The sequence below is a fragment of the Melanerpes formicivorus genome, unplaced genomic scaffold, assembly GCF_026170545.1.
Source record: "Melanerpes formicivorus ecotype bairdi unplaced genomic scaffold, bMelFor1.0.p_v2 SCAF_46, whole genome shotgun sequence".
NCBI classification, from domain to species: Eukaryota; Metazoa; Chordata; class Aves; order Piciformes; family Picidae; genus Melanerpes; species Melanerpes formicivorus.
In genome coordinates this window covers 3,716,618-3,744,238 of record NW_027142398.1, presented here as the reverse complement: position 1 = coordinate 3,744,238, position 27,621 = coordinate 3,716,618, and the positions used below count along the sequence as shown (strand labels likewise).

Sequence of the window (27,621 nt, the reverse complement as noted above, 5' to 3'; positions counted from 1 at the left end):
CCTGGGCAGCCTCCCTGGCAAACAAAGCCACTTGGTGCCCATCCTCTGCAGCCAGGAGGAGCAGCACAACCCAGGGAGAAGTTGCCAGCTCAGTGGTTCCCCCTGGGGTGTATGTTCTCCTTCAGCCTCCACCCTCTCAGGCTGTTCACACTGACCCATCCTTGCCCCAGAAATGCTCAAGGCAAGGCTGGGGGTGGGCAAAAGGAAGAATCAGCCCTCTGGGAAAGAGCAGCAGGATCACCCCAGCCTGGGATGCTTCTCCCTCCCTCCCTCCCTCCCTCCCTCCTCTCTGCAGGTTTTCTTCTCTCCAGCACAGCCAAAGGAAGAGCTCCCAGGGTGCAATGAGCACAGGGAGGGCCACAGCCACACCACACAGCCACTGGGGAGCAGGGACTGACCTGTTTTCCCCCCTCCCAGTAAGCCCTCCCCAGGCAGGTGACTTTAAAACAAGCCACCACCCACGAGAGAAACCTTGTTTAAAAACCTCTCCCATCTCTCTCTCTCTCTCTCAGTTAGCACACTTTAAAACTCTCCTTGCTTTGCCAACTAACTCAAATCCCCCTCCCAAAGAGGAGGAACCAAGGAATTAAAAGGAACTGGCAGCTCCCCCCAGGACTTTTTTGGGGTTGCCTCTCCCATGTGCCTTCCAATTTGACCAGGAGGCTGCCAGGCCAAGGCTGGGTTTGATCAGACACTTCAGTAGCTATGGTGAAGCAAAACCATCAGGGAAACCCCCCCCAAAAAGAGAGCTTGGTTAGAGAAAGGAGGAGGGGAAGGGTACAGGAGAAGTTAGCTTATCAACTTGGGGTGCTTGCCCTGCAGTGAACCCCCCTCAGGTAAAACAGGGAAGCTTTGCTCCTCTCAATGTAAACATCTGGGGTGCTGCAAGAAGCTAAGGGAGCTGCTTTTAGCTCCTCCAACACTGCCTCAGCCTCCAGCCTCTGCTTTCCTCTTTCCAACCACCCTGTGCCAAGCTGAGAAGGGATTGGGATAGCTGGGAGGAGAGGGGGGAGTAGCCCAAAGGCCACCTGGGACCAGCACTGAACAGGAAGAGTTTGGACTCGAGTCAAGAGTGTCAGGATGAGCTCCTGGCAACACAGACCCTGCCTGGAGCTCTTGACAAGATGCTTTGTGGGGGCTTGGCAAAGCCTCCTCCCCCCCTTTTCAGTTCAGGGGTGTGGATCTCTTCCTCTCTCATGTGCACACCTCCATGAGAAGAGCTGCAGCAGGGTAACTAGCATCGAGGGGGGGCTGCTCCAGGGGAGGGTCCTCTGGCTTGCTGTTCAAGATGGAACATTTCCCTCCCCTCCCCCCACCCCCCCCCTAAAGGTCTCACCTCTGTGAGCACTCTTCTGCTTTGCTGTTACCTGTCCCACTGGTGCCAGCCCCAAGGAGCTTACATCTGAAGAAGCCATCTGCAGGAGTCAGGGGGTCAGGATTCTCCCACAGTTAAAGAAAGGAAAGGAGATTCTTCTGTGCTTCCTGCTTCCTCCTCAGGTCGAGTCGTCCAAGCCTTTGCTTGGGTGCTCAGAGCTCGGCTTGCAGAGCCTGTCCATGATGCCCTGCAGCATAGGCTGAACGATCCCCAAGAGAGGGCGCTGGGAGGAGTCTCCGTCCCAGCAGGCTTCCATCAGCTGCCAGCATTCCTCATCGAACACCGGCAGCCGCTCCGGGCGCACCCCTGCGGAGAGGGCAGGCAGGGACTCGGTGAGCAGCCGGCAGCAGCCTCAGCCCAGGCTCCCTGCCCCGCTGCAGGGCTGAGGGGCACTGGAGCTGGGCAAACACTCCCAGGGATGGGGACTCAAGGTCAAGGGAGGTGATCCTCCCCCTCTGCTCAGCTCTGGGGAGACCCAACCTGCAGTACTGCCTCCAGGTCTGGAGCCCCTATGGCAAGAGGGATGTGGAGGTGCTGGAAGGTGTCCAGAGCAGGGCCAGGAGGATGAGCAGAGGGCTGGAGCTGCTCTGCTGTGAGGACAGACTGAAGGAGTTGGGGCTGTGCAGTCTGGAGAAGGCTCTGAGGTGACCTCATTGTGGCCTTCCAGGATCTGAAGGGGGCTACAGGAAGGCTGGGGAGGGACTGCTCAGGATCTCAGGGAGTGACAGGACTAGGGGGAATGGAATGAAGCTGGAGGTGGGGAGATTGAGGCTGGAGGGGAGGAGGAAGTTCTTCCCCATGAGAGTGGTGAAGCCCTGGGATGGGTTGTGCAGGGAGGTGGTTGGGGCCCCATCCCTGGGGGTGTTTAAGGCCAGGCTGGATGAGGCTGTGGCCAGGCTGATGTAGTGTGGGGTGTCCCTGCCCATGGCAGGGGGGGTGGAACTGGCTGCTCCTTGTGCTCCCTTCCAACCCTGACTGATTCTGTGACTCCACCACCTCCCTGGAGTCCCCACCCCTGGAAGTGTTTACAGAGAGCCTGGCTGAGGCCCTTGGTGCCATGGTTGGGTTGAGGAGCTGCTGCTGGGGGTGAGGTTGGACTCATCCCCTCCAAGGTCTTTTCCAAGCTGGTTCATTCTGGGATTCCCTGCAGCCCTTTGGGTGCTTTGCACAGCAGGAGGACCACATCCTGCTGAGGCAAGGGGGGCTCTCAGTGCCAGGCAGAGCCAAAGTTCCCCTCCTGGCACCCAGGAGAATCCTTGGGTTGTTTGGGTTGGGAGAGACCTCTAAGGTCATCCAGCCCAACCATCACCCCCCCACCACCATGGCCACTGAACCATGGCCCCCAAAGCCACATCCACACACTCCTTGAGCTCCTGCAGGGATGGTGACTCCAGCACCTCCCTGAGCAGCCTGTTCCAACCTCACCCTCCCCTGTTCCTGCCACCTCTGAGAAGCCTCAGATGAAGCTCCCTGCTCTGGTGCAGGCTGAAGGGGACTGCTCTGGGGTCTCTCACTCTTGCTAAAGGCTGAGACTGGAGCTCAGCCATCCCCTGAGGAGCCATTCACTGAGCTGAAGTTGCTCAGGAGAGGATGGCCAACAGCTTTTCATTTCCCTGCAGCCTCCCCCCTTTAAAAGTACTAAATGAAAACCCTCCCCTGAAAGGACAGAGCTCCCCCACCCCACCTGCTCCTGACAGGGCCTCTGGGAGCAGGCTCAACACAAAAGCAAGCAGCAAGTGCAGCCTCTGGACCAGCTCCAAGACTCACTCAGCTGAGCTAATCTTCTTCACATGAGGAAGGGAGAGATCCTATGGGCAGGATCTGAGGCCACAGAGCACTCTGAGCCCCTGACACAGTGCAAGGGACTGAAGCACCACCAAACCTCCTCCTCCAGCCCACCTCCATGGGCATGACAGCAGGGCTGTGCTTTGGTGAGCCACCAGCACCATGGCTTTGACTCAACAGAAGCTCCCTCAGCCTGCTGGCTGCACATGGAGTGCTGGAGACCACCACACACAGCCTCCAGGAATCCCAAAGGGATTAAACATTCCTCAGGGGATCATTCCTGGCTGCTTTTGGAGGCCTGCTTGACATCAGGGGTGCTGTGCTGCTTGGCAGGCTTTAAGCTGTGTGGTAGGAGAGCTCCTGTGATACTAAGGCCAAATGGGAGGGAACTGAAAGGCTTTTTCCCCCCCTGCTGATTTTAGGCCTTCAGGAGAGTCAGTCCAAGTCAGTGTCACTCTCCTGCCCCACTGGCAGCCTGGACAGGTGGTGTCCTCACCTTTCAGTTCCAGGAGGACAAAACTCATGGTGCCATTGAATGGCTTAGCTTGGAAGAGACCTCACAGATCATCTACTCCAACCCCCCCACGAAGGGTGGGGACACCTCTCAACCAGGTGCTGAGGCCTTGAGGCTGCTCAAGGCCTCAAAAAGAAGTAGATTGCCTCAAGTACAAGAGGAGAGAAGGCTCAGAGGAGACCTCCTTGGGGCCTTCCAGGATCTGCAGGGGGCTACAAGAAAGCTGGGGAGGGACTTCTGAGGGTGTCAGGGAGGGATAGGACTGGGGGGGATGGAGCAGTGGGGAGATTCAGATTGGCTGTGAGGCAGAAGTTGTTCCCCAGGAGGGTGGTGAGAGCCTGGCACAGGCTGCCCAGGGAGGTGGTGGAAGCCTCCTGCCTGGAGGTGTTTGCAGCCAGGCTGGAGGTGGCTGTGAGCAACCTGCTGCGGTGTGAGGTGTCCCTGCCCATGGCAGGGGGTTGGAGCTGGCTGAGCCTTGAGCTCCCTTCCAGCCCTGCCAGCTCTGTGCTTCTCTACAACATCACTCAGAGCACCAATAAACCTTTCATACCTCTTCTGACGTTGTTCCAGAGGTGATCTTTGCTTGCACATCTCTCAAAGGCCTCTGGCAGCTTCACATGGCCAGAACAGATGTACCAGAAGAGAATGCCAAAAGCATAAACATCCACTGAGTTATCATACTTCCCTGGGAGAGGAGAAAGAACACCACAGCAGCTCAGCAGGGCAAACATCCTGCCCAGCCCTGCAAACTCAGCAGCCTGAGAAACTGAGAGCTGGGCTTCCAGGTCCTTGAATTCCAACCACAGCTTCACTGCCAGAAGGGCAAGGACTTGGGGGAAGCCAGTTAGGAGTCAGTGCCCAAGAGGTGGAAGGGTAAGAGTGGAGAGCTTCAAGTGGAGAGCTTCCAGTTCTCAGAGGATCTGTCCCTCCACCTGTACCAGCAGCTCCCAAGCTGAGGTGCTGAGGTTCATGGGTTGTATTTCATTTCTTTCCCCTCCCCACTCCCTCTCAAAATCCAAGCTGGGAGCTTAATTCAAAGTGCTGGCTGCCAGAAGGGAAGGCAGAGGAGGCCAGCAGTGGCTGCAGGCCAGCAGCATACCTGTGAAGAGCTCAGGAGCCATGTGGATGGGGGTGCCCACGATGCTGCCAGACATCATAGCTTCTGGCTTGCAGAAGCCCAGGTCAGTGATCTTGGCTCGATTCTTCTTGTCAAGCTGGGGAAGGATTCACACACAGGCAGCTGACAGCCACCCTTCCACGCCCTGCCATTGCCTCTTGACACAGAACCCTAGGCTTGGGTTGGAAGGGAGCTCCAAAGCTCACCCAGGCCAACCCCCCTGCACCCAGCAGGGACATCCTCCACTGGAGCAGGCTGCTCAGAGCTTTGTGCAGCCTCACCTTGAATGTCCCCAGGGATGGAGCCTCAGCTACCTCCCTGGGCAACCTGTCCCAGTGTTCCACCACCCTCATGGTGCAGAACTTGCTCCTCACATCCAATCTCTGCTCTGCTCTCATTTCAGACCATTTCTCCTCAGCCTGTCCCTGCAGGCCTCTGCACACAGTCCCTCTGCAGCCTTCCTGCAGCCCCTTCAGCTACTGGAAGGCTGCTCTGAGGTCCCCCTGGTGTCTTCCCTTCTCCAGGCTGAACCCCCCCAGCTCCCTCAGCCTGTCCTCATGGCAGAGGTGCTCCAGCCCCCTGATCAACCTCATGGTCCTCCTCTGGACCTGCTCCATCAGGTTCACATCCTTCCTGTGTTGAAGATTTTGAGCCAGGCTTGCAGCTGAAGGCTTGAGCAGCTGCTCTGGAGCTCCAAGCATCACCTGGCTGCTCTTGGACACTCACCTAGTTAAGCTCAGTACCAAGAGAAGCCTTCACTTGTCTTCTCCCAGGAGGGTGTGGCTGGGATCTCGCAGCAGCAGGAACTGGAAACCCTGCCTGGAGTTCAAGCCCTCTGCCTTTGGGAGAAGTCTCTCTGCAGCTCCCTTTCCCCAAGGCTTTCTGCCCCAAAATGAGTTGGGGAAACCTCACTGCCAGGCTGGCTGTGGCTAAAAATAGGCCAGGCTAACAGCTCCTGGGTGAAGGAAGCTATTGCTTCACTTCAGCCACAGAATGGGTTGGGTTGGAAGGGACCTTAAAGATCAGCCAGTTCCAGCCCCCTGCCATGGGCAGGGACAGCTCCCCCCAGCCTAGGGCCTCATCCAGCCTGGCCTTGAACACTTCCAAGGAGAGGACATCCACAACCTCCCTGGAAAAACCTCTTCCAGTGCCTCCCCACCCTGTCAACCTTCAGCCTCAATCTGCCTTCCTCAAGCTTCAGTCCCCTCTCATCCTGTCCCTCCCCAGCTCTCCTGTAGCCCCCTTCCACTCTTGGCAGGTCTCTGTTGCATGATGCTTCTCCCTCCTACCCAAAGGGCCTGGTAAGACTTCAGGGGCAGCCAGAAACAACCCAAGTTGTCCTTACCAAGACATTTTTAAGCTTGATATCCCTGTGCACAAGTCCCTGGCTGTGGAGGTACCGAATGCCTTCGACCACATCCAGGGCGATCTGCAGCCGTGGCTTCAGCTCCAGCCCAGCCTGCAGAGCAAACCCAACACAGGCTTCATTCCTCCAGGGGAAGTCACCACCTCTCTCCTCTTTACTTCCCCAAAAGCACTGAAAGCTGAGCAGTTCTGGCTGTGTTTTGCAGAGTTAGAGACACTTGGGTGTGGGCTATTTGAAATGAAGCCACTCAGAAGTGTTTGGGGGGGGAGAGTTCTAAGATCAGCTCCCAGCAGCAACCCAACCCCACCAGGGCCACTAAACCCTGGCCCCCCAGTGCCATGGCCACAGGTTTCTTGGCCACCTCCAGGGATGGGGATTCCACCACCTCCCTGGGCAGCCTGGGCCAAACCCTGACCACTCCTGCAGCAAATAAATTGTTCCTGGGCCCCAACCTGACCCTCCCCTGGTGCAGCTGGAGGCCATTTCCTCACTTCTGTCACCTGATTCCAGGGAGAAGAGATCAATCCCCACCTGGCTCCAACCTCTTTTTTTAGGGGCTTTTAGAACCCCTCAGCCTCTCCCCTCCAGGCTGAGCCACCCCCAGGGCCACAGCCCCCAGGCTGCTGTTACCTTCAGGCCTGTGTAGAGGTCTCTGTGCAAGCGTTCCATGATGAGCAGCACAGCAATGCTGGAGCCTCCTCCATAGCCATAATCTATCACAGAGCCATGGAGGTGGACAAGCCTCTCATGGCTCTGCAAGGACCTAGAGGGAGTTCAGCACAGAAAAGCTGCTCAGGTTCAGTCTCACAGTATCACCAAGGTTGGAAGAGACCTCGAGGATCATCGAGTCCAACCTCTCACCACAGACCCCATGACTAAACCATGGCTCCAAGTGCCACATCCAATCCCCTCTGGGACACCTCCAGGGATGGGGACTCCACCACCTCCCTGGGCAGCACATTCCAATGGCCAACAGCTCTCTCAGTGAAGAGCTTTCTCCTCACCTCCAGCCTAAACCTCCCCTGGCACAGCTTGAGACTGTGTCCTCTTGTTCTGGTGCTGGCTGCCTGGGAGAAGAGACCAACCCCCACCTGGCTACAACCTCCCTTCAGGGAGCTGGAGAGAGCAAGAAGGTCTCCCCTGAGCCTCCTCTTCTGCAGGCCAAGTAACCCCAGCTCCCTCAGCCTCTCCTCCCAGGGCTGTGCTCCAGACCCCTCCCCAGCTTTGTTGCCCTTCTCTGGACACCTTCCAGCAGCTCAACCTCTTTCCTAACCTGAGGAGCCCAGAACTGGACACAGGACTCCAGGTGTGGCCTAACCAATGCAGAGTCCAGGGGCACAATGACCTCCCTGCTCCTGCTGGCCACACTGCTCCTGATGCAGGCCAGGATGCCCTTGGCCCTCTTGGCCACCTGGGCACACTGCTGGCTCATGTTCAGGCAGCTGTCAATCAGCACCCCCAGGTCCCTCTCTGCCTGGCTGCTCTCAGCCACTCTGACCCCAGCCTGTAGCTCTGCCTGGGATTGCCGTAGCCAAAGTGCAGCCCCTGGCACTTGGACTTGTTGAATGCCATCCCATTGGCCTCTGCCCAGCTGCCCAGTTGGTCAAGGTCCCTCTGCAGAGCCTTTCTGCCCTCTAACTGACCAACCTCTGCTCCTAACTTGGTGTCAGCTGCAAACTTGCTGCTGACTGACTCGAGCCCCTCATCCAGATCATCAATGAAGATGTTAAAGAGCACAGGGCCCAGCACTGCTCCCTGGGGCACACCACTGGTGCCTGGCTGCCAGCTGGCTGTGGCACCATTCACCACCACTCTCTGGGTTCAGCCTCCAGCCAGTTCCTGACCCAGCTCAGAGAGCTGCTGTCCAAGCCACAAGCTGACAGCTTAGAGAGCAGTTTGCTGTGGGTGCTTCTTTTGATCCTTCCCCCTCCACACCAAGCCAAAGCCTCAGAGCTGGTGAAGGAGAAACTCAACAGCTGGAGCACGACAGGGAGGCAAACCCCCAGCAGCCTGCCCCAGCTGGGTGGCTCAGGAGAGCTGCCTGGGGCAGTTAAGCTGAAGGAAGCCAATTTCAGGGTCACAGCACCCAAGCACTCCTGGCTGATCTCAGCTCCCTGCTCTGCAGCTCTTCCCTGAGCACAAGCTTGCCTTCCTGCAGTGTAGCCCCCAAGCTGCTTTTGTGAGGAGACCAAGACTGAATCATCCCTCCCTTCCCACCAGCAGAGCTCAGCAGGGAAGAGCTGTTTGCATTCACAGCTTGTTAGTTCAAACTGAGTCTGCAGACCAGCAAGCCTCTGAACAGTGGAGGCACCAGAGAATCAGAGTCACAAGAAGGGGCTGGGCTGGAAGGGTCCTGAAAGCTCAGCCAGCTCCAACCCCCTGCCATGGGCAGGGACACCTCCCACCAGCCCAGGCTGCTCAAGGCCTCATCCAGCCTGGCCCTGAACACCTTTGAGGAGGGGGCATCCATGACCTTCCTGGGCAAGCTGTTCCAGTGCCTCCCCACCCTCACTGCAAAGAATTTCTTCCTCACCTCCAGCCTCAGTCTCCCCTCTCCCAGCTCAAAGCCATTGCCCCTCAGCCTAGCTCCCAAAAGTCCCTCCCCAGGTTTTCTGCAGCCACCCTTCAGGTACTAGAAGACTGCTGTCCTATCACCATAGAATGGTTTGGGTTGGAAGGGACCTCTAAAGGTCACCCAGTCCAGCCCCTCCCTTGTAAATGAAGGCAGAGTGCAGAGATGGAGAGGGAGGAGCAGCCCTGCCTCCCATTTCGGGCCTGTCACAGCTCTGCAGTGGCAGCTGGGCTGGAAACAGCAGCTGAGCCTTCCAGGAGGTGAGGCAGGGCTGCTCCCTGGGGGGCAGACAGCACTTGTTTGCAGCAGTGAGGGGAAGGAGAAGCCCAGAGGGAGGAGAGCAGCACTTAGGTCACAGACCTCATGTAGTGGAACTCCAGCGCCAGGTCGTTCCAGTGCTTCTCATCCGGGGGAACCACTGACTTGAGGGCACAGGGGAAGTGGCCTCCCCAGCTGTCACACAGGTAGACCACTCCATACTGCCCTCTGCCCAGCTCTCGGCCCAGCTTGGGCTTGCCTGCAAGACAAGCACCACTCAGTCCCTCCCTCAGAGGTGCTCCCCTCTCCCCCTCTCCCCCCGGCAGCCCCCAGCCCCTCGCAGGCCGCACGGCTCCCGGCGCTCCCCAGGCATCGGCTGCCTGAAGTAGCTGAGTGAAAAGCAAACAGCCTGCCTCCTCCTCCCCACCCACTGGAGGCCTCAGGGGGGAGCAGAAGGCAACAGGAGGGAGATGAAGCAGGCTGCTCACCGTGTAAGAGCACATCCTGGAGGGACCTGCTCTCCAGGGAGAGCCGGGCCAGGCGCGGGGCGTGATCCTTCCGCACCTTCAGCCACAGGTCCTCTGTCTTCTCCAGCCTGCCAGAGTGGCCATCCTCGAGCTGCAAGAGACCCACAGATGCCAGTGGGTTGGAAGGGAGCCTTCAGGCTGGATGTGAGGAGGAAGTTCTTCCCCATGAGAGTGGGGAAGCCCTGGAATGGGTTGTCCAGGGAGGTGGTTGGGGCCCCAGCCCAGGCTGGCTGAGGCTCTGGGCAGCCTGATCTAGTGTGGGGTGTCCCTGCCCATGGCAGGGGGGTTGGAGCTGGCTGATCCTTGTGCTCCCTTCCAACCCTGACTGTTACTATGATACTATGACCCTCAAAGCTCAGCTTGTCCAACCCCCCTGCAGGCAGCAGGGACACCTCCAACTACAGCAGGCTGCCCAGGGCCACATCTTGAACATCTCCAGGGCTGGAGCCTCAAGCACATCCCTGAGCAGCCTGTTCCAGTCTCTCACCACCCATTGTGCAGAGCTTCCTGATGCCCAGCCTGAATCTCCCTTGTTCCAGCTCCAAACCATTGCTCCTCATGCTATCCCCACAGGCCCTTCTAGACAGTCCCTCCCCAGCCTTCCTGGAGGTCCCCTTGGGGTACTGAACTGCTGCTCTCAGTGCTTCCTGGAGCCTTCTCCTCTCCATGCTGAAGAGCCCCAGCTCTCTCAGCCTGTCTCTGAAGGACAGGTGCCTGGGCACACCCTGCCTGGTTTGAAGCCCTGGTGGTGTAAAGCTGAGGGCCTGCAAAGAGATCTCACTGACAGCTCATCCGAACCCAGCTCCCTGCGCTCCAGCGCTGCCGCCTCTACCTGCAGAGGGGCAGCAATCCGCTGCACAAGCTGCTCTTGGGAGCTCCCTCTGCAATCAAAACTCCTCTTCCCAGCAGGGGCAATGCACAAGACAAAGCCTCCTCCTGTGCTGCCCACACTCACCTGCCTCAGGGAAGCTGCGAAGGCCTCGTGGGAGCTGTTCAGCCTGGTGCGGAACTGGCTGCAGATGCTCTTGGCCAGCTTGGAGGCACTGAGGCTCTCGATGGCATCCTGAGCAACCTTCCTCTTCCAGTCACTGGTGATGGCAGGGGGGCTGACCCAGGTGATCCTCTGGATGATCTAGGGGTCAGGAAACACAGAATCAGCAAGGTTGGAAGAGACCTCAAAGCTCATCAGGTCCAAGCTGGCACCACAGACCTCATGACCAGACCATGGCCCCAAGTGCCACATCCAATCCCCTCTGGAACACCTCCAGGGATGGGGACTCCACCACCTCCCTGGGCAGCACATCCCAATGGCCAACAACTCTCTCAGGGAAGAACTTTCTCCTCACCTCCAGCCTAAACCTCCCCTGGCACAGCTTGAGACTGTGTCCTCTTGTTCTGCTGCTGGCTGCTAGAGAGAAGAGCCCAACCCCCACCTGGCTACCACCTCCCTTCAGGGAGTTGGAGAGAGCAAGGAGGTCTCCAAACCTGGCTTCCAGCCTTGGAACCTCCACAGCTTCTCTGGGCAGCCTGTTCCAGAGCCTCAGCACCCTCATGGGGAAGAGCTTCCTCCTAATGTCCAACCTGAACCCAGGCTGAGGCCATCCCCTCTCCTCCTGTCACTCCATGCCTCCATCACAACTCCCTCCCCAGCTCTCCTGCAGCCTCTTCAGGTCCTGGGAAGCTGCTCTGAGGTCTCCCTGGAGCCTTCTCTTCTCCAGGCTGAACCACCCCAACTCTCTCAGCCTGTCTTCATAGCAGAGGTGCTCCAGCCCTCTGACCATCTTCATGGCCTCCTCTGGACCTATCCCAGCAATTCCATGTCCTCCTCCTGCTGGGGGCTCCAGAGCTGGCCAGAACATTCTGGGTGGGGTATTGACATCAGGCTTTGCACTAAGTGCCAGCACTAGAAACAAAAGACCAAGATGCCCATACCTGTTTGATCTGCTCCCACAGCATCCTGGTCACTGTGGAGCCAGAGTGGAAAGTGACTTCAACATGGTAAGCTGCATTCAGGATCTGGAAAGCAGAGGAAAGGTGAGAGAATGGGAACTTTGCACCAGAGAGTTTGCTGGAGCCTCTGCAAATGAGAGCAAGGAGACAAGAGATGGAACCCTCCAGGATCCAGCTGCTCTGCTGAGGTGGTTCTGAGCTGTAGACTGACCACTGCACATAGATCCAGGAGGGGGAAGTACTTTAAGTGACTCTCTCCCAATTTTAGCCCCTCCCTTCATGACCCCAGAGCTGAGCTCCTCTCCTTTCACTGAGCAGCTCAGCCTCCTGCCACCCTTAGAATCATAGAATCAAGAAGGTTGGAAAAGATCTCAGAGAGCAGCAAGTCCAAGCTGTCACCCAACACCTCCTGACAACCAAACCATGGCTCCAAGGGCCACAGCCAATCCCCTCTTGAACACCTCCAGGGATGGGGACTCCAACACCTCCCTGGGCAGCACATCCCAATGGCTAACAACTCTCTCTGGGAAGAACTTTCTCCTCACCTCCAGCCTAAACCTCCCCTGGCACAGCTTGAGACTGTGTCCTCTTGTTCTGCTGCTGCTTGCCTGGGAGAAGAGACTAACCCCCACCTGGCTACAACCTCCCTGCAGGGAGTTGCAGAGAGCAAGAAGGTCTCCCCTGAGCCTCCTCTTCTGCAGGCTAAGCAACCCCAGCTCCCTCAGCCTCTCCTCCCAGGGCTGTGCTCCAGACCCCTCCCCAGCCTCATTGCCCTTCCCTGGAACACCTTCAAGGATGAGGGTAAGGATGAACTAAGGAGAGCACAGGCAAGCCTGGAAGCCACCATACCTGTTTGAGATAATTGCTTGTGATGTGTACAGAAGCATCCTTGGACTTCTCCAAACTCCTTGCAGGATGGACTGAGACCTCCCAGGACTCCTCCAGGCTCTTCAGACACCTCTCCAGGGTCCCCACGAAGCTCTCCCGCAGGTAGTCCACGGAGCTGATCAGCTTGTTGGCCACAGCTTGGTTCAAGCGAGAGATGATCAGCTCCTGGATCTGTTTGATGCAACATTTGATGTCCTTGGAACTGACAGGTTCCCCATTCTCAGGGATGATGATATCTACACAGAAAAGAGAAGGGGAAGCAAAGAGGAGGCATCTTCTGTGGGCAGCGAAGCAGCAGCGGCTGCCCAGAGCTGCTTGGAGCTCGCTGCAAAGGCCTGGAGCACAGCCCTGCTGCAGGCAGCTGCTGCTCCAAGCATGCTGCTGCTCTGCTGTCCCTTCAGACCTTCAAGACAAGATGGTCAAAGCAGTTCATCTCGCTTCAGAAGTCACACACAAACCAACTGCTGAGCACCAACCTCCCTGGGCAGCCTGCTCCAGGCCTCCAGCAGCCTCACAGCGAACAAGATTCCCACGAAGCTCAGGTGGAACCTCCTGGGTTCCAGTTTGTGCCCACTGCCCCTTCTCCTGGCTCTGGGCAGCACTGACAAGAGCCCAGCCCCAGCCTCCTGCCCCTCTCCCTTTAGCTCTTGCTGAGCATTGCTCAGCTCCCCTCTGGGGCTGCTCTTCTGCAGGCTCTCAGCCCCAGGGCTCTCAGCTCCTCCCAGAGGGGCCTGGAGCAGCTCAGCAGCTCTGTAGCTTGGACTCTCCCCAGCAGTTCCCTCTCCCTCTTGAGCTGGGGAGCCCAGAACTGGACACAGCACCCCAGCTGTGGCCTCCCTAGGGCAGAGCAGAGGGGCACTTGGCATTTTTAAACCAGCAAGGAGCAATCCCTGCCCAGGCACTGGAACCACTCTGAGCAATGCAAGTTAACTACCAGGAGCTGAAGACCTTGGGCTCCAGATCTTGGCCAGCAAGAGTCTATCTGCTTAAAACAAATCCAGTGATCAGCAGATGGCATTAGCTCCTCAAAACAACACCTTCCTGCTTGCAGGGTACTACACTTAACTGCTGATAGCCACCAAGATGCCTCACAGCCAGTGCTGGCTGCTGTGCAGAGGGGCAGACAGCCATTCACTGCAGGGTGATCTGCTGCTGCCCCTCAGGAGGCTCCTCCTGCACACCAGAGAATCCTGACCTTGGGCACTGCAGTGCTCCAGCTCTGAAATCAGAGACCTCCAATGGGCTGGGTTGGAAGGGAGCTCCAAAGCTCACCCAGGCCAACCCCCCTGCACCCAGCAGGGACATCCTCCACTGGAGCAGGCTGCTGAGAGCTTTGTGCAGCCTCACCCTGAAGGTCTCCAGGGATGGAGCCTCAGCTACCTCCCTGGGCAACCTGTCCCAGTGTTCCACCACCCTCATGGTGCAGAACTTGCTCCTCACATCCAATCTCTGCTCTGCTCTCATTTCAGACCATTTCTCCTCAGCCTGTCCCTGCAGGCCTCTGCACACAGTCCCTCTGCAGCCTTCCTGCAGCCCCTTCAGCTACTGGAAGGCTGCTCTGAGGTCCCCCTGGTGTCTTCCCTTCTCCAGGCTGAACCCCCCCAGCTCCCTCAGCCTGTCCTCATGGCAGAGGTGCTCCAGCCCTTGGATCATCCTTGTGGCCCTCCTCTGGACTCACTCCAACAGCTCTGTGTCCTCCTTATTTCCCCAGCTGCAGAAGCAAAAAGCTGCAGCTCCTAGCCTGCAAGCTTAAAGCTAATCCCTCAGCTCTCCTCTTTGTCCTTCAGCTGGGCAATGGAAGGAAGTCAGTCAAGACAAACAGTGTGACCTGGAGTTTTGGCTGCTCCCATGCCTCAGAAGAAATGATTGTGTCCATTGAGTGCTCTCCTAAGCCAACAACCTTGAGCTATGGCTGGTCTGAAATGGAAAATCCCCACCAGCAGCAAACCTCCTCAGAAGAGGAATGAGGCTCAGGGCAGAGAGCATCATGAGGATGAACAGAGGGCTGCAGCACCTCTGCTGTGAGGACAGGCTGAGGGAGTTGGGGCTGTTCAGCCTGGAGAGGAGAAGCCTGCAGGGAGACCTCAGAGCAGCCTTCCAGTACCTGAAGAGCTCCAGGAGAACTGGGGAGGGACTTCTGCTAAGGGCATGGAGTGACAGCATGAGAGGGGATGGCTTCAGCCTGGGGGAAGCTGGATTAGATCAGACTTTAGGAGGAGACTCTTTACCATGAGGGTGGTGAAGCACTGGGACAGGCTGCCCAGAGAAGCTGTGGAGGCTCCAACCCTTGAGTTGTTGAGAGCCAGACTGGATGGGGCCCTGAGCAAGCTGATCCTGGAGGGGTCCCTGCCCATGGCAGGAGGGGTGCAACTGAAGGATCTTCAAGGTCCCTTCCAACCCATTCTGTGGCTCTGTGATCTTTAAGGTCCCCTCCAGCCCAACCCCACAGAGCACAGCCCTGGGAGGAGAGGCTGAGGGAGCTGGGGTTGCTTAGCCTGGAGAAGAGGAGGCTCGGGAGAGACCTTCTTGCTCTCTCCAACTCCCTGCAGGGAGGTTGGAGCCAGGTGGGGGTTGGTCTCTTCTCCCAGACAAGCAGCAGCAGCAGAACAAGAGGACACAGTCTCAAGCTGTGCCAGGGGAGGTTCAGGCTGGATGTGAGGAAGAAATGCTTCCCAGCAAGAGAGATTGGCCCTGGGAATGTGCTGCCCAGGGTGGAGTCCCCATCCCTGGAGGTGTTTAGGAAGAGCCTGGCTGAGGCCCTTGGTGCCAGGGTTGAGTTGATCAGATGGTGCTGGGTGATAGGTTGGACTGGATGATCTCTGAGGTCTTTTCCAAGCTGGTTAATTCTATTGCAAGCTGGAGGTGCCCCTGCTGGCTGCACAAGCTGACCTTGGAGGCTGTCTCCCAGCCTCACTCTGCCTCTCCAGCCGGACCTGGTGGCTCGGGGCCCCGGCGAGCCTCACCGAGCGCCAGGGGCAAGCACCGCTCCCCCCACCCCCTTCTCAGGCTCCCCCCTGCTCTCCTGCCCGTGGTTACCTTTGAACTCCATGCTGGCAGCATCCTCCAGGAGCTCCTCCTTCATGTTGCCCAGGGTCTCCACGATCATGTCCTTCATCTCCTCCTGCTTGCGGTTGGCGATGCCCATCAGGGACTCGTAGAGCTCGCTCTCCTTGCGGCGGGTGTACTCCAGCCGCTTGGGGGTGATCTGCAGGTCCCGCTGCATGTCGAAGGCCTGGTTGATGAAGATGTCGAGGCAGCGGCAGTGCACCTCGCTCAGGCCGGTGGCTGCCTCCACCAGGTGCTTCTGCAGCACCTGCCTGCAGAAGGCGCCCAGGAGCCGCAGCTTCTCCAGCCGCTCCACCAGCATGCTCTGAGCCTCGCCCTCGGCGGGGGCCGGCGCCCCGCAGCTGCAGTGGCTGCCGCTCAGGTACTGCAAGTCCAGCAGCTGGCAGTACAGGGAGGACTGCTCGTCGGCGGGGGGGGGCGGGAGCGATCAGGTCGAGGCCCGAGTCCGGCACCCTGAAGAAGAAGATGGGCAGGGAGAACCTCTCCTTGATGCGGCGCAGCTCGCTCTCGTCCGGCGGCGAGAGCTCGGCCTCGCTGATGGCGAAGGTCACCACGGGCAGCACTTGGTTCACGTACTCTGCCAAGGTGGCCTCGGCAGACTGGAAGCCTCGACAGGGTGCCACCACAATGTCCACTTCCTAGCAAGTGAGGAAGGACAAAAGAGTTAGAGAGAGGTCTGCAGGGGTCAGAGGCAGCCAGAGCCTCTCCGCCGGCTGCGGCGGCACAGAACGCTGCAGGGCTTGGAGGAAGCTGCCCAGGGAGCAGCTCAGATCCTTCAGCTTAACTTGGGGCTCTTCAGGCTGGAGAAGAGAAGGCTCCCAGGTGACCTCATTGTGGCCTTCCAGGATCTGAAGGGGGCTCCAAGAAGGCTGGGGAGGGACTGCTCAGGATCTCAGGCAGCGATAGGACTAGGGGGAATGGAATGAAGCTGGAGGTGGGGAGATTGAGGCTGGAGGGGAGGAGGAAGTTCTTCCCCATGAGAGTGGTGAAGCCCTGGAATGGGTTGTCCAGGGAGGTGGTTGGGGCCCTGTCCCTGGAGGTGTTTAAGGCCAGGCTGGCTGAGGCTGTGGCCAGGCTGATCTAGTGTGGGGTGTCCCTGCCCATGGCAGGGGGGTTGGAACTGGATGATCCTTGGGGTCCCTTCCAACCCTGACTGATTCTATGATCCTATGAACTGCCTCTCCCCCTGCTGATGTGCACCAGCTCAGCTCCCTGAGGGGACAGATCCAGCTGGAGCTCCCAGCAGCAGGCAGCACCACGCCAGCTGCTGCTGGCAGAGGCACCACAAGACCTCGTTCCAGAGGTCACAGCTAAAGGGTGGCTGAGGAGGGGCAGGGGGCTGGGACAACCTGAGCCAGGATTTTCTTCAGATCCAGCAAACAACTAAGAGAGGGCCCCAGGGAGGCCACAGCTGCAGTACTGGGTCCAGTCCTGGGATCCCCAGGTCAAGAGAGACAGGGATCTGCTGGAGAGAGCCCAGGGGAGGCTGCAAAGCTGCTGAGAGGCCTGGAGCAGCTCTGGGAGGAGCAAAGGCTGAGAGCCCTGGGGCTGAGAGCCTGGAGGAGAGCAGCCCCAGAGGGGAGCTGAGCAATGCTCAGCAAGAACTAAAGGGTGGGAGACAGGAGGATGGGGCTGGGCTGTTGTCAGTGGTGCTCAGTGGCAGGTACTGGGCATAAACTGGAGCCCAGGAGGCTCCATCTGAACAGGAGGAGAAACTTCTTTGGTGTGAGGCTGCTGGAGGCCTGGAGCAGGCTGCCCAGGGAGGTTGTGGGGTGTCCTTCTCTAGAGAGATTCCAAACCCACCAGGACATTTTGATCCCAGGCAAAGCTGTGTGTGTGCCCCTGCCTGAGCAGGGGCTTGGCCTGGATGATCTCAAGAGGTCCCTTCCAGGCCTCAGCAATCCCAGGCCTGGGATTCAGGGATCAAACAATTCTGACAGCACAGTTTCCCTGCTTTGCTCACATGCTCCTCCTGATGCTGCTTCTTACTAACCCTGCTGAAGAGAGGCCAGCTCTGAAACCTGCTTCCCTCCCTCCCAAGGATGGAGATGAGATTCACCTTTGCACAGGCAGGAACAGAGTTGGGATTTCATCTGTCACTAGCATAAGGAGGGAAAACATTGAAGGCTCTGAACTGAAGCAAGGAGGTTTGGCCACCTCCCAACACCTAACAGGGAGGGGGAAGGGTGGGGAGCAGCAAAATGAACACTTCAATCATTTATGGTTCTTTTCCCCCCCTACACCAGAGAAATGAAAGCCTTGACCACATCTCCCACCTGCTCTTGGAGCTAAGAGGAAGTCCTTACTTCAGCCCTGCCTGCTGCAGAGGAGGCTGAGCAGCCTGGGATGTGTAGTGCTGCAATGCTCCCCAGAACAGATGACTCACAGCAGCCACTGTAAACAAAGGAGGAAGCCAGAGCTGTCTCTAGGAGACAGGGAGGGGGGAAAAAAAACCCAACACAACCCAACACCACATGAGCAACTGCTCCTTCTGCTTCCAGAGAGGCCTTTCAGGCCTTCCCAAAGAGGCTTGGCAATTCTTTGGCTTGCTCACCCCTTTGGTTTGCTCCTCAGAAGGGTCCTGGAGCAGCTGGAGGGCTGCCTGTGCAGCACCACGCTCCTAGGGATGGAGCCCTTCCTATGTGGGGAACACCTCTGACTCAACCTGGATTCCAAACATTCCCAAGCTGGTTCTCCCAAGGGCACAGTGTTATAATCATCCTCAAAGGCTTCTGTGACAGCTGTAAGCATGAAATTGCTGTTAAGTAACTCCATTCCTCTCTTGCTTCTCTGAAAGGCCCTTTCTGTAAGGCATCAAAGCCTCCCACTTCACCAATGCAGGGTCCTGCAGCTGGGGGGAGGCAACCCCAGGCACTAATCCAGGCTGGGCAGGGACTGGCTGGAAAGCAGCCCTGAGGAGAGAGCCTTGGGGGTGCTGGGGGAGGAGAAGCTCACCAGGAGCTCTCAGTGTGCACTTGCAGCCCAGAAAGCCAACCAGAGCCTGGGCTGCAGCAGGAGAAGTGTGGCCAGCAGGGCAAGGGAGGTGATTCTCCCCCTCTGCTCAGCTCTGGGGAGACCCCACCTGGAGTACTGCCTCCAGTTCTGGAGCCTCTATTGCAGGAGGGATCTGGAGGTGCTGGAAGGTGTCCAGAGCAGGGCCAGGAGGATGAGCAGAGGGCTGGAGCTGCTCTGCTGTGAGGACAGACTGAAGGAGTTGGGGCTGTTCAGTCTGCAGAAGAGAAGGCTCCGAGGTGACCTCATTGTGGCCTTCCAGGATCTGAAGGGGGCTACAGGAAGGCTGGGGAGGGACTGCTCAGGATCTCAGGCAGTGATAGGACTAGGGGGAATGGAATGAAGCTGGAGGTGGGGAGATTGAGGCTGGAGGTGAGGAGGAAGTTCTTCCCCATGAGAGTGATGAAGCCCTGGGATGGGTTGTCCAGGGAGGTGGTTGGGGCCCTGTCCCTGGAGATGTTTAAGGCCAGGCTGGCTGAGGCTGTGGCCAGGCTGATCTAGTGTGGGGTGTCCCTGCCCATGGCAGGGGGGTTGGAACTGGATGATCCTTGTGCTCCCTTCCAACCCTGAATGATTCTATGATAAGAAACTCTTTCCAGTGAGGGTGGGGAGACACTGGCACAGGTTGCCCAGGGTGGGGGGTGGATGCTCCCTCCCTGGAGGTGTTGAAGGCCAGGCTGGACGAGGCCTTGAGCAAGCTGGGCTGGGGGGAGCTGTCCCTGCCCATGGCAGGGGGGTTGGGCCTAGAATTATCTTTAAGGTCCTTTCCAACCCAAACCATTCTGTGAATCTCTGAGAAGGGGAAAAAACCTTCTCAGGGCCTTCCCCTGGCAGCTCAGGATGAAGAACTGGGATGCTCTACACCTGTGTTGAGGCTCTCTGTAGTTAGTGCTTGGATGCTGTTAACTTCCAACCAACCTCACCTCTCTCTAGCAGGGTCACAGCTAATGAGCTGGGATTTAGCAAGCATGCACCAAGCATGACTCAGCACCAAGTGCCTGCACAACACAGCAGCACAACCTAGGTGCCAGCCAGGTTGTGTAATTAAACCTCTCAGGAAGAGGCCTGAAGAGCTGCAGCACTGCCCAGCTCTTACAGCCACTGGGAGCTCCTCTGAGGGCAGATCTCTGGTGGGCAAAGCCTCCTCAGCAAGGGGAGATGGAGGTGATCTCCACCAGAAGTCCCCAGGTGAAACTCTTACAGCTGTTGGGGTCCGTGATAAGGATCCAGAAATGCTTCTTCAAACACTGCTGAGATGTTTGGGTGTCAGAGTGGAAGTCCTGACCACTCTGCTGCTGGGGGAGAACAAGCAGATGAGCACAGAGGGATTCTGGATAGCAGGGGGGGAGGGGAGGGTAAAATTCCAACTGATTCTCCTCCCCCTCCACCCACAAGGTGCTGAGCTCCTCCAACTCCTCTGCTTCCTGGGCAGATGTGAATGCTCAGCTCTGTGCTATCACTTAATCATCAGGCATGCAATTGTTGTGAGTCCTACTCCACCAGCTCAGAAAGAGCAGAAGTTCCCCCAGAGCAGCTCTGCAGACAGCAGCTTTGGCTAGTGGCCAAGGCCTCTCCTCCACCACGGCTCCAGCTAGGTTCCCCTGGTGCCAGCAGTGCCCATGGCCAGCAGACAGCTACTGCAAAGGTTCTTAGGAGCATTTCTGTTGGAAAAGGCCTCTAAGGCCACCCAAGTCCAACCAGTCTCTAACTCTACCAAGGCTGGGGCTAAGCCAGGGCCCTCAGCACCACAGCTCTGCAACACCTCCAGGGATGGGCATTCAGCCACCTCCCTGGGCAGCCTGGGCCAGGCTTGGAGAATCCTTGCAGGGAAGTTTCTTCTCATGTCCAACCTAAACCTCCCCTGGGGCAACTTGAGGCCAGTTCCTTTCTTACCTCAGAGAAAAGACCAAGCCCTGCCTGGCTCCAACCTCCTCTCAGGGAGCTACGGGGGAGCCAGGAGGTCTCTCTTCAGTGTCCACTCTCCAGGCTGAACACCCTCAGCTCCCTCAGCAGCCCTGTTCTGCAGAGCCCTCATCAGCTTCATTGCCCTCCTCTGGCCCCACTCCAGCAGGCTGCCTTGGTGTGTGCTGAGAAGAGCTGCAGAACACAAATCAGCTGAAAGGGTGGGGGGAAAAAAAAACCCAGGCAGCCCAGAGGTCTGCAGAGGAGGTCAGGCTGCTGGAATTGCAGAGGAACCTCTCCCCAGGCCAATTACCTGCTGCAATTCATCTTCTCCTATTAGCCTTTACAAAACCAAGCCCCCACAACTTTGGCTTTTCCTTTATTCCCCTTGAATCCATCTAAAGGACTCCTTCAGCTCCCTCTGAAGCTGGCTGTGATTCACCCTCCCTTCTCCTTCCACTGGAAGAGCTTTTGATTTCCCCCAGCCCCCTTTTCAAATTAATCTGACTGGCTGTTTTCATCTGAGTGCCCTAAATATAACTGGAGGCAGACAGAGAGATCTTTGTCACTTCCCAGGAGCAGGCTGAGAGAGGGTTGGGAGCTGCAGCCTGGCTAAAGTGGCCCAGCTAAAATACAAACCCCAGCCAGAGAAGTGTGAGGCTGAAGCCTCTTTTGTGCAGGGCAAGGAAGGGTTGGGCAGCAAGACCCAGGAGAGGCTTTCATCCATCTTTCTATTTCTGTGGCTTGAGTGATTGATTCCTTGCTAAGAGTAGGAAGCAACTGTTGAAAGTCAGGCTGGTGAAACACTGGACCAAAGGCCAGGGAGGCATTTGGAGCTCCAGCTAAGGAGGCTGAGCTTCCAGCATTTATGGAATGGGTTGGGAGGGACCTCAAAGATCATCTGCTCCAACTCCCCCCTGCCATGGGCAGGGACAACTCTCAGCTAGGTTTGGCTGCTCAAGGCTTCATCCAGCCTGGCCTTGAGCACCTCCAGGGAGGGAGCATCCAGCCCCCACCCTGGGCAACCTGTGCCAGTGTCTCTCCCCACCCTCACTGGAAAGAGTTTCTTTTCATAGTATCATAGAATCAGTCAGGGTTGGAAGGGAGCACAAGGATCAGCCAGTTCCAACCCCCCTGCCATGGGCAGGGACACCCCACACTAGATCAGCCTGGCCACAACCTCAGCCAGCCTGGCCTTAAACACCTCCAGGGACAGAGCCCCAACCACCTCCCTGGACAACCCATTCCAGGGCTTCACCACTCTCATGGGGAAGAACTTCCTCCTCACCTCCAGCCTCAATCTCCCCACCTCCAGCTTCCTTCCACTCCCCCTAGTCCTATCACTCCCTGAGATCCTGAGCAGTCCCTCCCCAGCCTTCCTGTAGACCCCCTTCAGATCCTGGAAGGCCACAATTAGGTCACCTCTTGCTGAAGAACTTTTTCCTCAGCTCCAGTCTAACCCTGCTCTCCCTCACTTCAAACCATTCCCCCTTGGCCTGGCTCTAGACACCCTCAGGAAGAGTTCCCTCTGCAGCCTTCCTGGAGGATCCCTTCAGGTCCTGGCAGGCAGCTCTAAGCTCCTCCTAGAGCCTTCTCCCCTCTGGGCTGCACAGCCCCAGCTGCCTCAGCCTGTGCTCACAGCAGAGCTGCTCCAGCCCTGGGAGCATCTTTGTGGCTTCCCCTGGCCTCACTCCAACACTGAAGTCCACATTGAAAGAAAAGCACAGAAGCAGAGGAGGTGATGCCCAATTAAAACCTTAATGAAGGAGAAGCTGGGAGTCTGGTGCTGCAGCTCCTGTGCTGGAGAGGTTACACCATCAGCTGCAGTAGTGTGGCCTTCCAGGATCTGCAGGGGGCTCCAAGAAAGCTGGGGAGGGACTTTTGAGGATCTCAGGGAGGGATAGGAAAAAACTAGAAGTGGGTAGATTGAGATTGGCTGTGAGGAAGAAGTTGTTCCCCAGGAGGGTGGTGAGAGCCTGGCACAGGCTGCCCAGGGAGGTGGTGGAAGCCTCATCCTCGACCCTGGAGGTGTTTGCAGCCAGGCTGGATGTGGCTGGGAGCAACCTGCTGCAGTGTGAGGTGTCCCTGGCCGTGGCAGGGGGTTGGGACTGGCTGGTCCTTGAGCTCCCTTCCAGCCCTGCCCACCCTGTGACTGTGTTCTCTGCCTGGGGACTCGGCGGCACCCCGAGCGCTCGCTGCCCGGCCGGGGCCTGCACCTCCAAGTTACCTTCAGCAGGGAGTAGGGCAGCATGACCTCCAGCTCTGCTATCTGCTGAGCAGGATCCTCACTGTCCCCATGAATCTCCAAGTCCTCCTCTGGAATGGTGTCCCAGTGCCCTCTGTGGGCTGCCATCATGTGGACCAGTTCGTACTGCTCGGGCAGCGCCAGGCTGAGGCGGGTCTGGGCGCCGTGCGTGAAGCGGATCCGCCGCCTCCGGCAGTTCTCCTCGCTGCTGACCTTGGTGGTGGGCAGCAGCTTCTCACCCAGCAGGATGTTGAGCAGCTGGCATTTGGCATTGCAGTTCTGGCCAAGAATCAGGAGGCAAGGGTGCCAGCTCACAGTCCTCTGGAGATGCTCTTCCTCGTGGCGAGGGAAGGAAATGAAGTTCTGCCCTGAAACGGAGGGCAGAGCATTAGGGCAGGCTGAACAAAGGGCTGGGGAGGGACCCTCAAAGGGCAGCTTCTCCAAGCCCCCTGCACTCAGCAGGGACACCTCCAATGAGATCAGGCTGCTCAGGGCCACATCAAGTCTGATCCTGAATGCCTGCAGGGCCTCAACCCCATCCCCGGGCAACCTGCTGCGGTGTTCCCCACCCTCCCTGTGCAGAGCTTCCTCCTGGGGCCCAACCAGTGCCCTGCTCCACTTCCAAACCATTGCCCCTCATCACACCACTCCAAGCCCTTCTGAACAGTCCCTCCCCAGCCTCCCTGTAGGTCCTCTTCAGATACTGAAATGCAGCTCCAAGGTCTCCCTGGAGGCTTCCCCAGGCTGAGCAGCCCCAACTCTCCCAGCCCGTCCCCATAGCAGAGGCGCTGCAGCCCTCTGATCGTCTTTGTGACCCTCCTTTGGGCCAGGTCTCTGTGCTGGGGGTCCCACAGCTGGCCACAGTGCTCCAAGTGAAGCCTCAGCAGGGCAGAGTGGCAGAACCACCTCTCTCAAGTGGCTGGAGCACAAAGTCTCATCTCTACAGCTCAGACAACGCTGCCCCACGGCCCCCCAGGAAGCTCACACAGCACCAAGGATTTGCCTCTGTGTCCTACCATCAGTGTCAGCAGCTCAGCACTTCTACTGCACCAACACAGAGGACACCACAGGAGGCTGATTCTCACCAGGCCATTAAGACCATTCCTCACTGTTCTCCCCACCTGTGTCCCTGGGGAATGCTGTGGAGGTGTCCCAAAGCCACTGAGAGGTGGGGCTGAGGGGGGTGGTTTAGCCTCAGGCTTGGTGGAGTTGGAGATACATAGAATAGAATACACCAGGTTGGAAGAGACCTTCAAGATCAGCAAGTCCAACCCATCAACCAATCCAACCCACCTAAACAACTAACCCATGGCACCCAGCACCCCAGCAAGTCTCCTCCTGAACACCTCCAGGGATGGGGACTCCACCACCTCCCCTGGCAGCACATCCCAGTGGCCAATCTCTCTCTCTGTGTAGAACTTCTTCCTAGCATCCAGCCTGAACCTCCCTTGGCACAGCTTGAGACTGTGGCCTCTTGTTCTGCTGCTGCTTGCCTGGGAGAAGAGACCAACCCCCACCTGGCTCCAACCTCCCTTCAGGGAGTTGGAGAGAGCAAGAAGGTCTCCCCTGAGCCTCCTCTTCTGCAGGCTAAGCAACCCCAGCTCCCTCAGCCTCTCCTCCCAGGGCTGTGCTCCAGACCCCTCCCCAGCTTTGTTGCCCTTCTCTGGACACCTTCCAGCAGCTCAACCTCCTTCCTAAACTGAGGGGCCCAGACCTGGACACAGGACTCCAGGTGTGGCCTCAGCAGTGCTGAGCACAGGGCAGGATGAGCTCCCTGCTCCTGCTGGCCACACTGCTCCTGATGCAGCCCAGGATGCCCTTGGTCCTCTTGGCTGCCTGGGCACACTGCAGGCTCATGTTCAGCCTACCATCAACCAGCACCCCCAGGTCCCTCTCTGCCTGGCTGCTCTCAGCCACTCTGCCCCCAGCCTGTAGCACTGCCTGGGGTTGCTGTGGCCAATGTGCAGCCCCTGGCACTTGGCTGTGTTCAATCTCCTGCCCTTGGCCTCTGCCCATCTGCCCAGCCTGGCCAGGTCCCTCTGCAGAGCCTCTCTGCCCTCCAGCAGCTCAACTCCTGCCCCCAGCTTGGTGTCATCTGCAAACTTACTGCTGATGGACTCAATGCCCTCATCCAGATCATCAATCAAGATGTTATTGAGCACAGGGCCCTGCACTGCTCCCTGGGGCACAGCACTGGTGCCTGGCTGCCAGCTGGCTGTGGCACCATTCACCACCACTCTCTGGGCTCAGCCTCCAGCCAGTTCCTAACCCAGTGCAGTGTGCTCCCATCCAAGCCAGGGGCTGGCAGCTTGGCCAGGAGTTTGCTGTGGGGGATGGTGGCAAAGGCCTTGCTGAGCTCCAGGCAGACCTCACCCACAGCCTGCCCCACAGCCAGCAGGCAGTCCCCTGGGCATGGAAGGGGGTCAGGCTGGTCAGAGCCGCACTGGATGAGCTTAAAGGCCTTCTCCAACCACTGTGACTCCACCTGCAGCTCCTGCAGGCCTCCCTGGCCTCACTCTCCTCACCCATCCCCCAGCTGGAGCAGCAGTTGGACCATCCCCCAGAGCAGGCCCCGTGGATCCCTGCCCCGTGACGCTGCAAGTCACTTTTACTACACAGGCTCAGCCCCAGCGCTGGATTTAGCTCCTGCCTCCTGCTGCAGCTCCTAAATACAGCTTCTCCCACACTCAGGCATCCAAGCTGGAAGCCAAGAGGCTTGGTGTTACCTCATGCATAGCAACAGAGCACTTCTGGTAGTACAAGAGGAAAATAAATAAATGGCTCCAAACAACCTCACAGCAGCAGGGAAAGGGCTGGGCTGGAAGGGGCCCTGAAGAGCAGCCAGCTCCATCCCATGGCCAGGGGCACCTCCTAGACCAGGAGGCTCAAGGCCCCATCCAACCTGCCTTTGAACACATCCAGCCTTGGAGCCTCCAAAACTTCTCTGGGCAGCCTGGTCCAGAGCCTCAGCACCCTCCTGGGGAAGGGTTTCCTCCTTCTGGGGGAAGGGTTTCCTCCTCCTGGGGGAAGGGTTTCTTCCTCCTCTCCAATCTCAGTCCAGCTTCTCCCAGCCTGAAGCCATCACCTCTCCTCCTGTCACTCCTCTGTCCACAGTCCCTCCCCAGCTCTCCTGGAGCCCCCTTCAGGCCCTGGAAGGTCTCCCTGCAGCCTTCTCTTCCCCAGGCTGAGCACCACCAACTCTCTCAGCCTGTCCCCACAGCAGAGCTGCTCCAGTCCTTGGATCTCCTCCTGCTCCACTCCAGCCCAAGCCCTGGGAGCACAGAACAGCCTGGGAGCTACCCCTGGGCCCAGCTCTGAGGGCAGATGGCACCAGAGGATCAGAATGGCACAAGAGAGACACCAAGTCCCCAGAATAACTGCCAGCTCTGAGAGCTCTGCAGAGCCATCCCCTGGTGCCAGGCAAGCTGAGCAGAAGGCCAGGCTGGAGGTGGACTCCAAGAGCACAGCAGAGAAAGCAGCAGGGATTTTGTAGGGCAAGGTCTGGCTTCACCAAGGCCATTAAAATTCTTCTCATGAGTCATCTTCTGGCATCTCAAATGGTTTCAGCATCTCAAGCCCCAAGAAAACAAACCAAGCTGCTCTCCTACCCCAAGACAGCCCTCAATTAAAGAGCACACACTCACCACAGCTACTCCCAACCCCTGCTCCCAGAGCATTCCAGCCCCCCACCTGAATTCCAGTCACTCCAATCAGCAGCAGCCCCATGCAGAGCTGCTTCTGTCCTTAGCTTCAGGCTCCTTTATCACCTTGGCTAAGGCTTCCCTCTCCTTCAAAGCCACAGGCTGGCAACAGGACTGCTGGAGGAGTTGCCTCCAGCAGAGGAGTCCTCCTGAGGCACCACAGCACAGGGAGAGCCTCTGTGTGCTCTTCAAGCTCATCCCCTGCACCTCTGCCCCACAGACACTCAGCCTCACAAGCCCACAGTCTGGAAAGGTCTCAGGGAGACACTGCTGCTGGGAAGGGAATTGCTCCCAGGACTGGAGATGAGGAAGAAATCCTTCCCAGTGAGGGTGGGGAGACACTGGCACAGGCTGCCCAGGGAGGGCATAGAATCAGTCAGGGTTGGAAGGGACCACAAGGATCAGCCAGTTCCACCCCCCCTGCCATGGGCAGGGACACCCCACACTAGATCAGCCTGGCCACAGCCTCAGCCAGCCTGGTCCAGGGCCTCAACCACCTCCCTGGACAACCCATCCCAGGGCTTCACCACTCTCATGGGGAAGAACTTCCTCCTCACCTCCAGCCTCAATCTCCCCACCTCCAGCTTCATTCCATTTCCCCTACTCCTATCACTCCCTGAGATCCTGAGCAGTCCCTCCCCAGCCTTCCTGGAGCCCCCTTCAGATCCTGGAAGGCCACAATGAGGTCACCTCAGAGCCTTCTCTTCTCCAGACTGCACAGCCCCAACTCCTTCAGTCTGTCCTCACAGCAGAGCAGCTCCAGCCCTCTGCTCATCCTCCTGGCCCTGCTCTGGACACCTTCCAGCACCTCCATCTCCATGGATGCTCCCTCCCTGGAGGTGTTCAAGGCCAGGCTGGATGAGGCTTTGAGCAACCTGGGCTGGGGGGGATGTCCTTGCTCGTGGCAGGGGGGGTTGGAACTGGATTCTCTTTAAGGTCCCTCCCAAGCCAACCCATTCTGTGCTTCTGTGAAGTGTGACTCTTGGTAACTGTTTCATAACCAAGCCTTTCAAGACCCACCACCAGAGCAGAGTGGCCACATCAAGTGACTGAAGGGCAGAAGCTGGCCAGCAGCTCCCAAGAGACAAAACATCAGCAGAAAGCCACAAGCACCACATTTCAGCCTTCATCTGCCAGATAAAGAACTGCTTTGATGGAGCTGGTGATACTCCAGCAGGAAGCCAGACACTCTTCAGCTACCAGGCATGAGAAAACACAACTCAGAGAGCTTTGCACAAGCCAGGAAGCCTCCTTCTGAGGAGAGGATAACAGAATGGCTCAGGTTGGAAGGGACCTCAGAGCTCATCCCCTCCAAGCTCCCCACCATGGGCAGGGACTCCTCT

General features: G+C 58.0%; 1 protein-coding gene across 1 annotated transcript in view; it reads right to left on the bottom strand.

Moving 5' to 3' along the window:
• Window positions 1-272: 272 nt before the first annotated feature.
• DSTYK (dual serine/threonine and tyrosine protein kinase) overlaps window positions 273-27,621 on the bottom strand; it is a 33,931-nt gene continuing 6,582 nt past the window's right edge. The window contains 13 exon segments of the mRNA XM_068159701.1: window positions 273-1,681; window positions 4,225-4,359; window positions 4,774-4,888; window positions 6,137-6,250; window positions 6,788-6,920; window positions 9,090-9,246; window positions 9,476-9,605; window positions 10,470-10,646; window positions 11,447-11,530; window positions 12,314-12,588; window positions 15,389-15,825; window positions 15,827-16,056; window positions 22,560-22,945. Of these exon segments, the coding sequence (XP_068015802.1) occupies window positions 1,494-1,681; window positions 4,225-4,359; window positions 4,774-4,888; window positions 6,137-6,250; window positions 6,788-6,920; window positions 9,090-9,246; window positions 9,476-9,605; window positions 10,470-10,646; window positions 11,447-11,530; window positions 12,314-12,588; window positions 15,389-15,825; window positions 15,827-16,056; window positions 22,560-22,945 (2,561 nt within the window). The 3' untranslated portion in view covers window positions 273-1,493.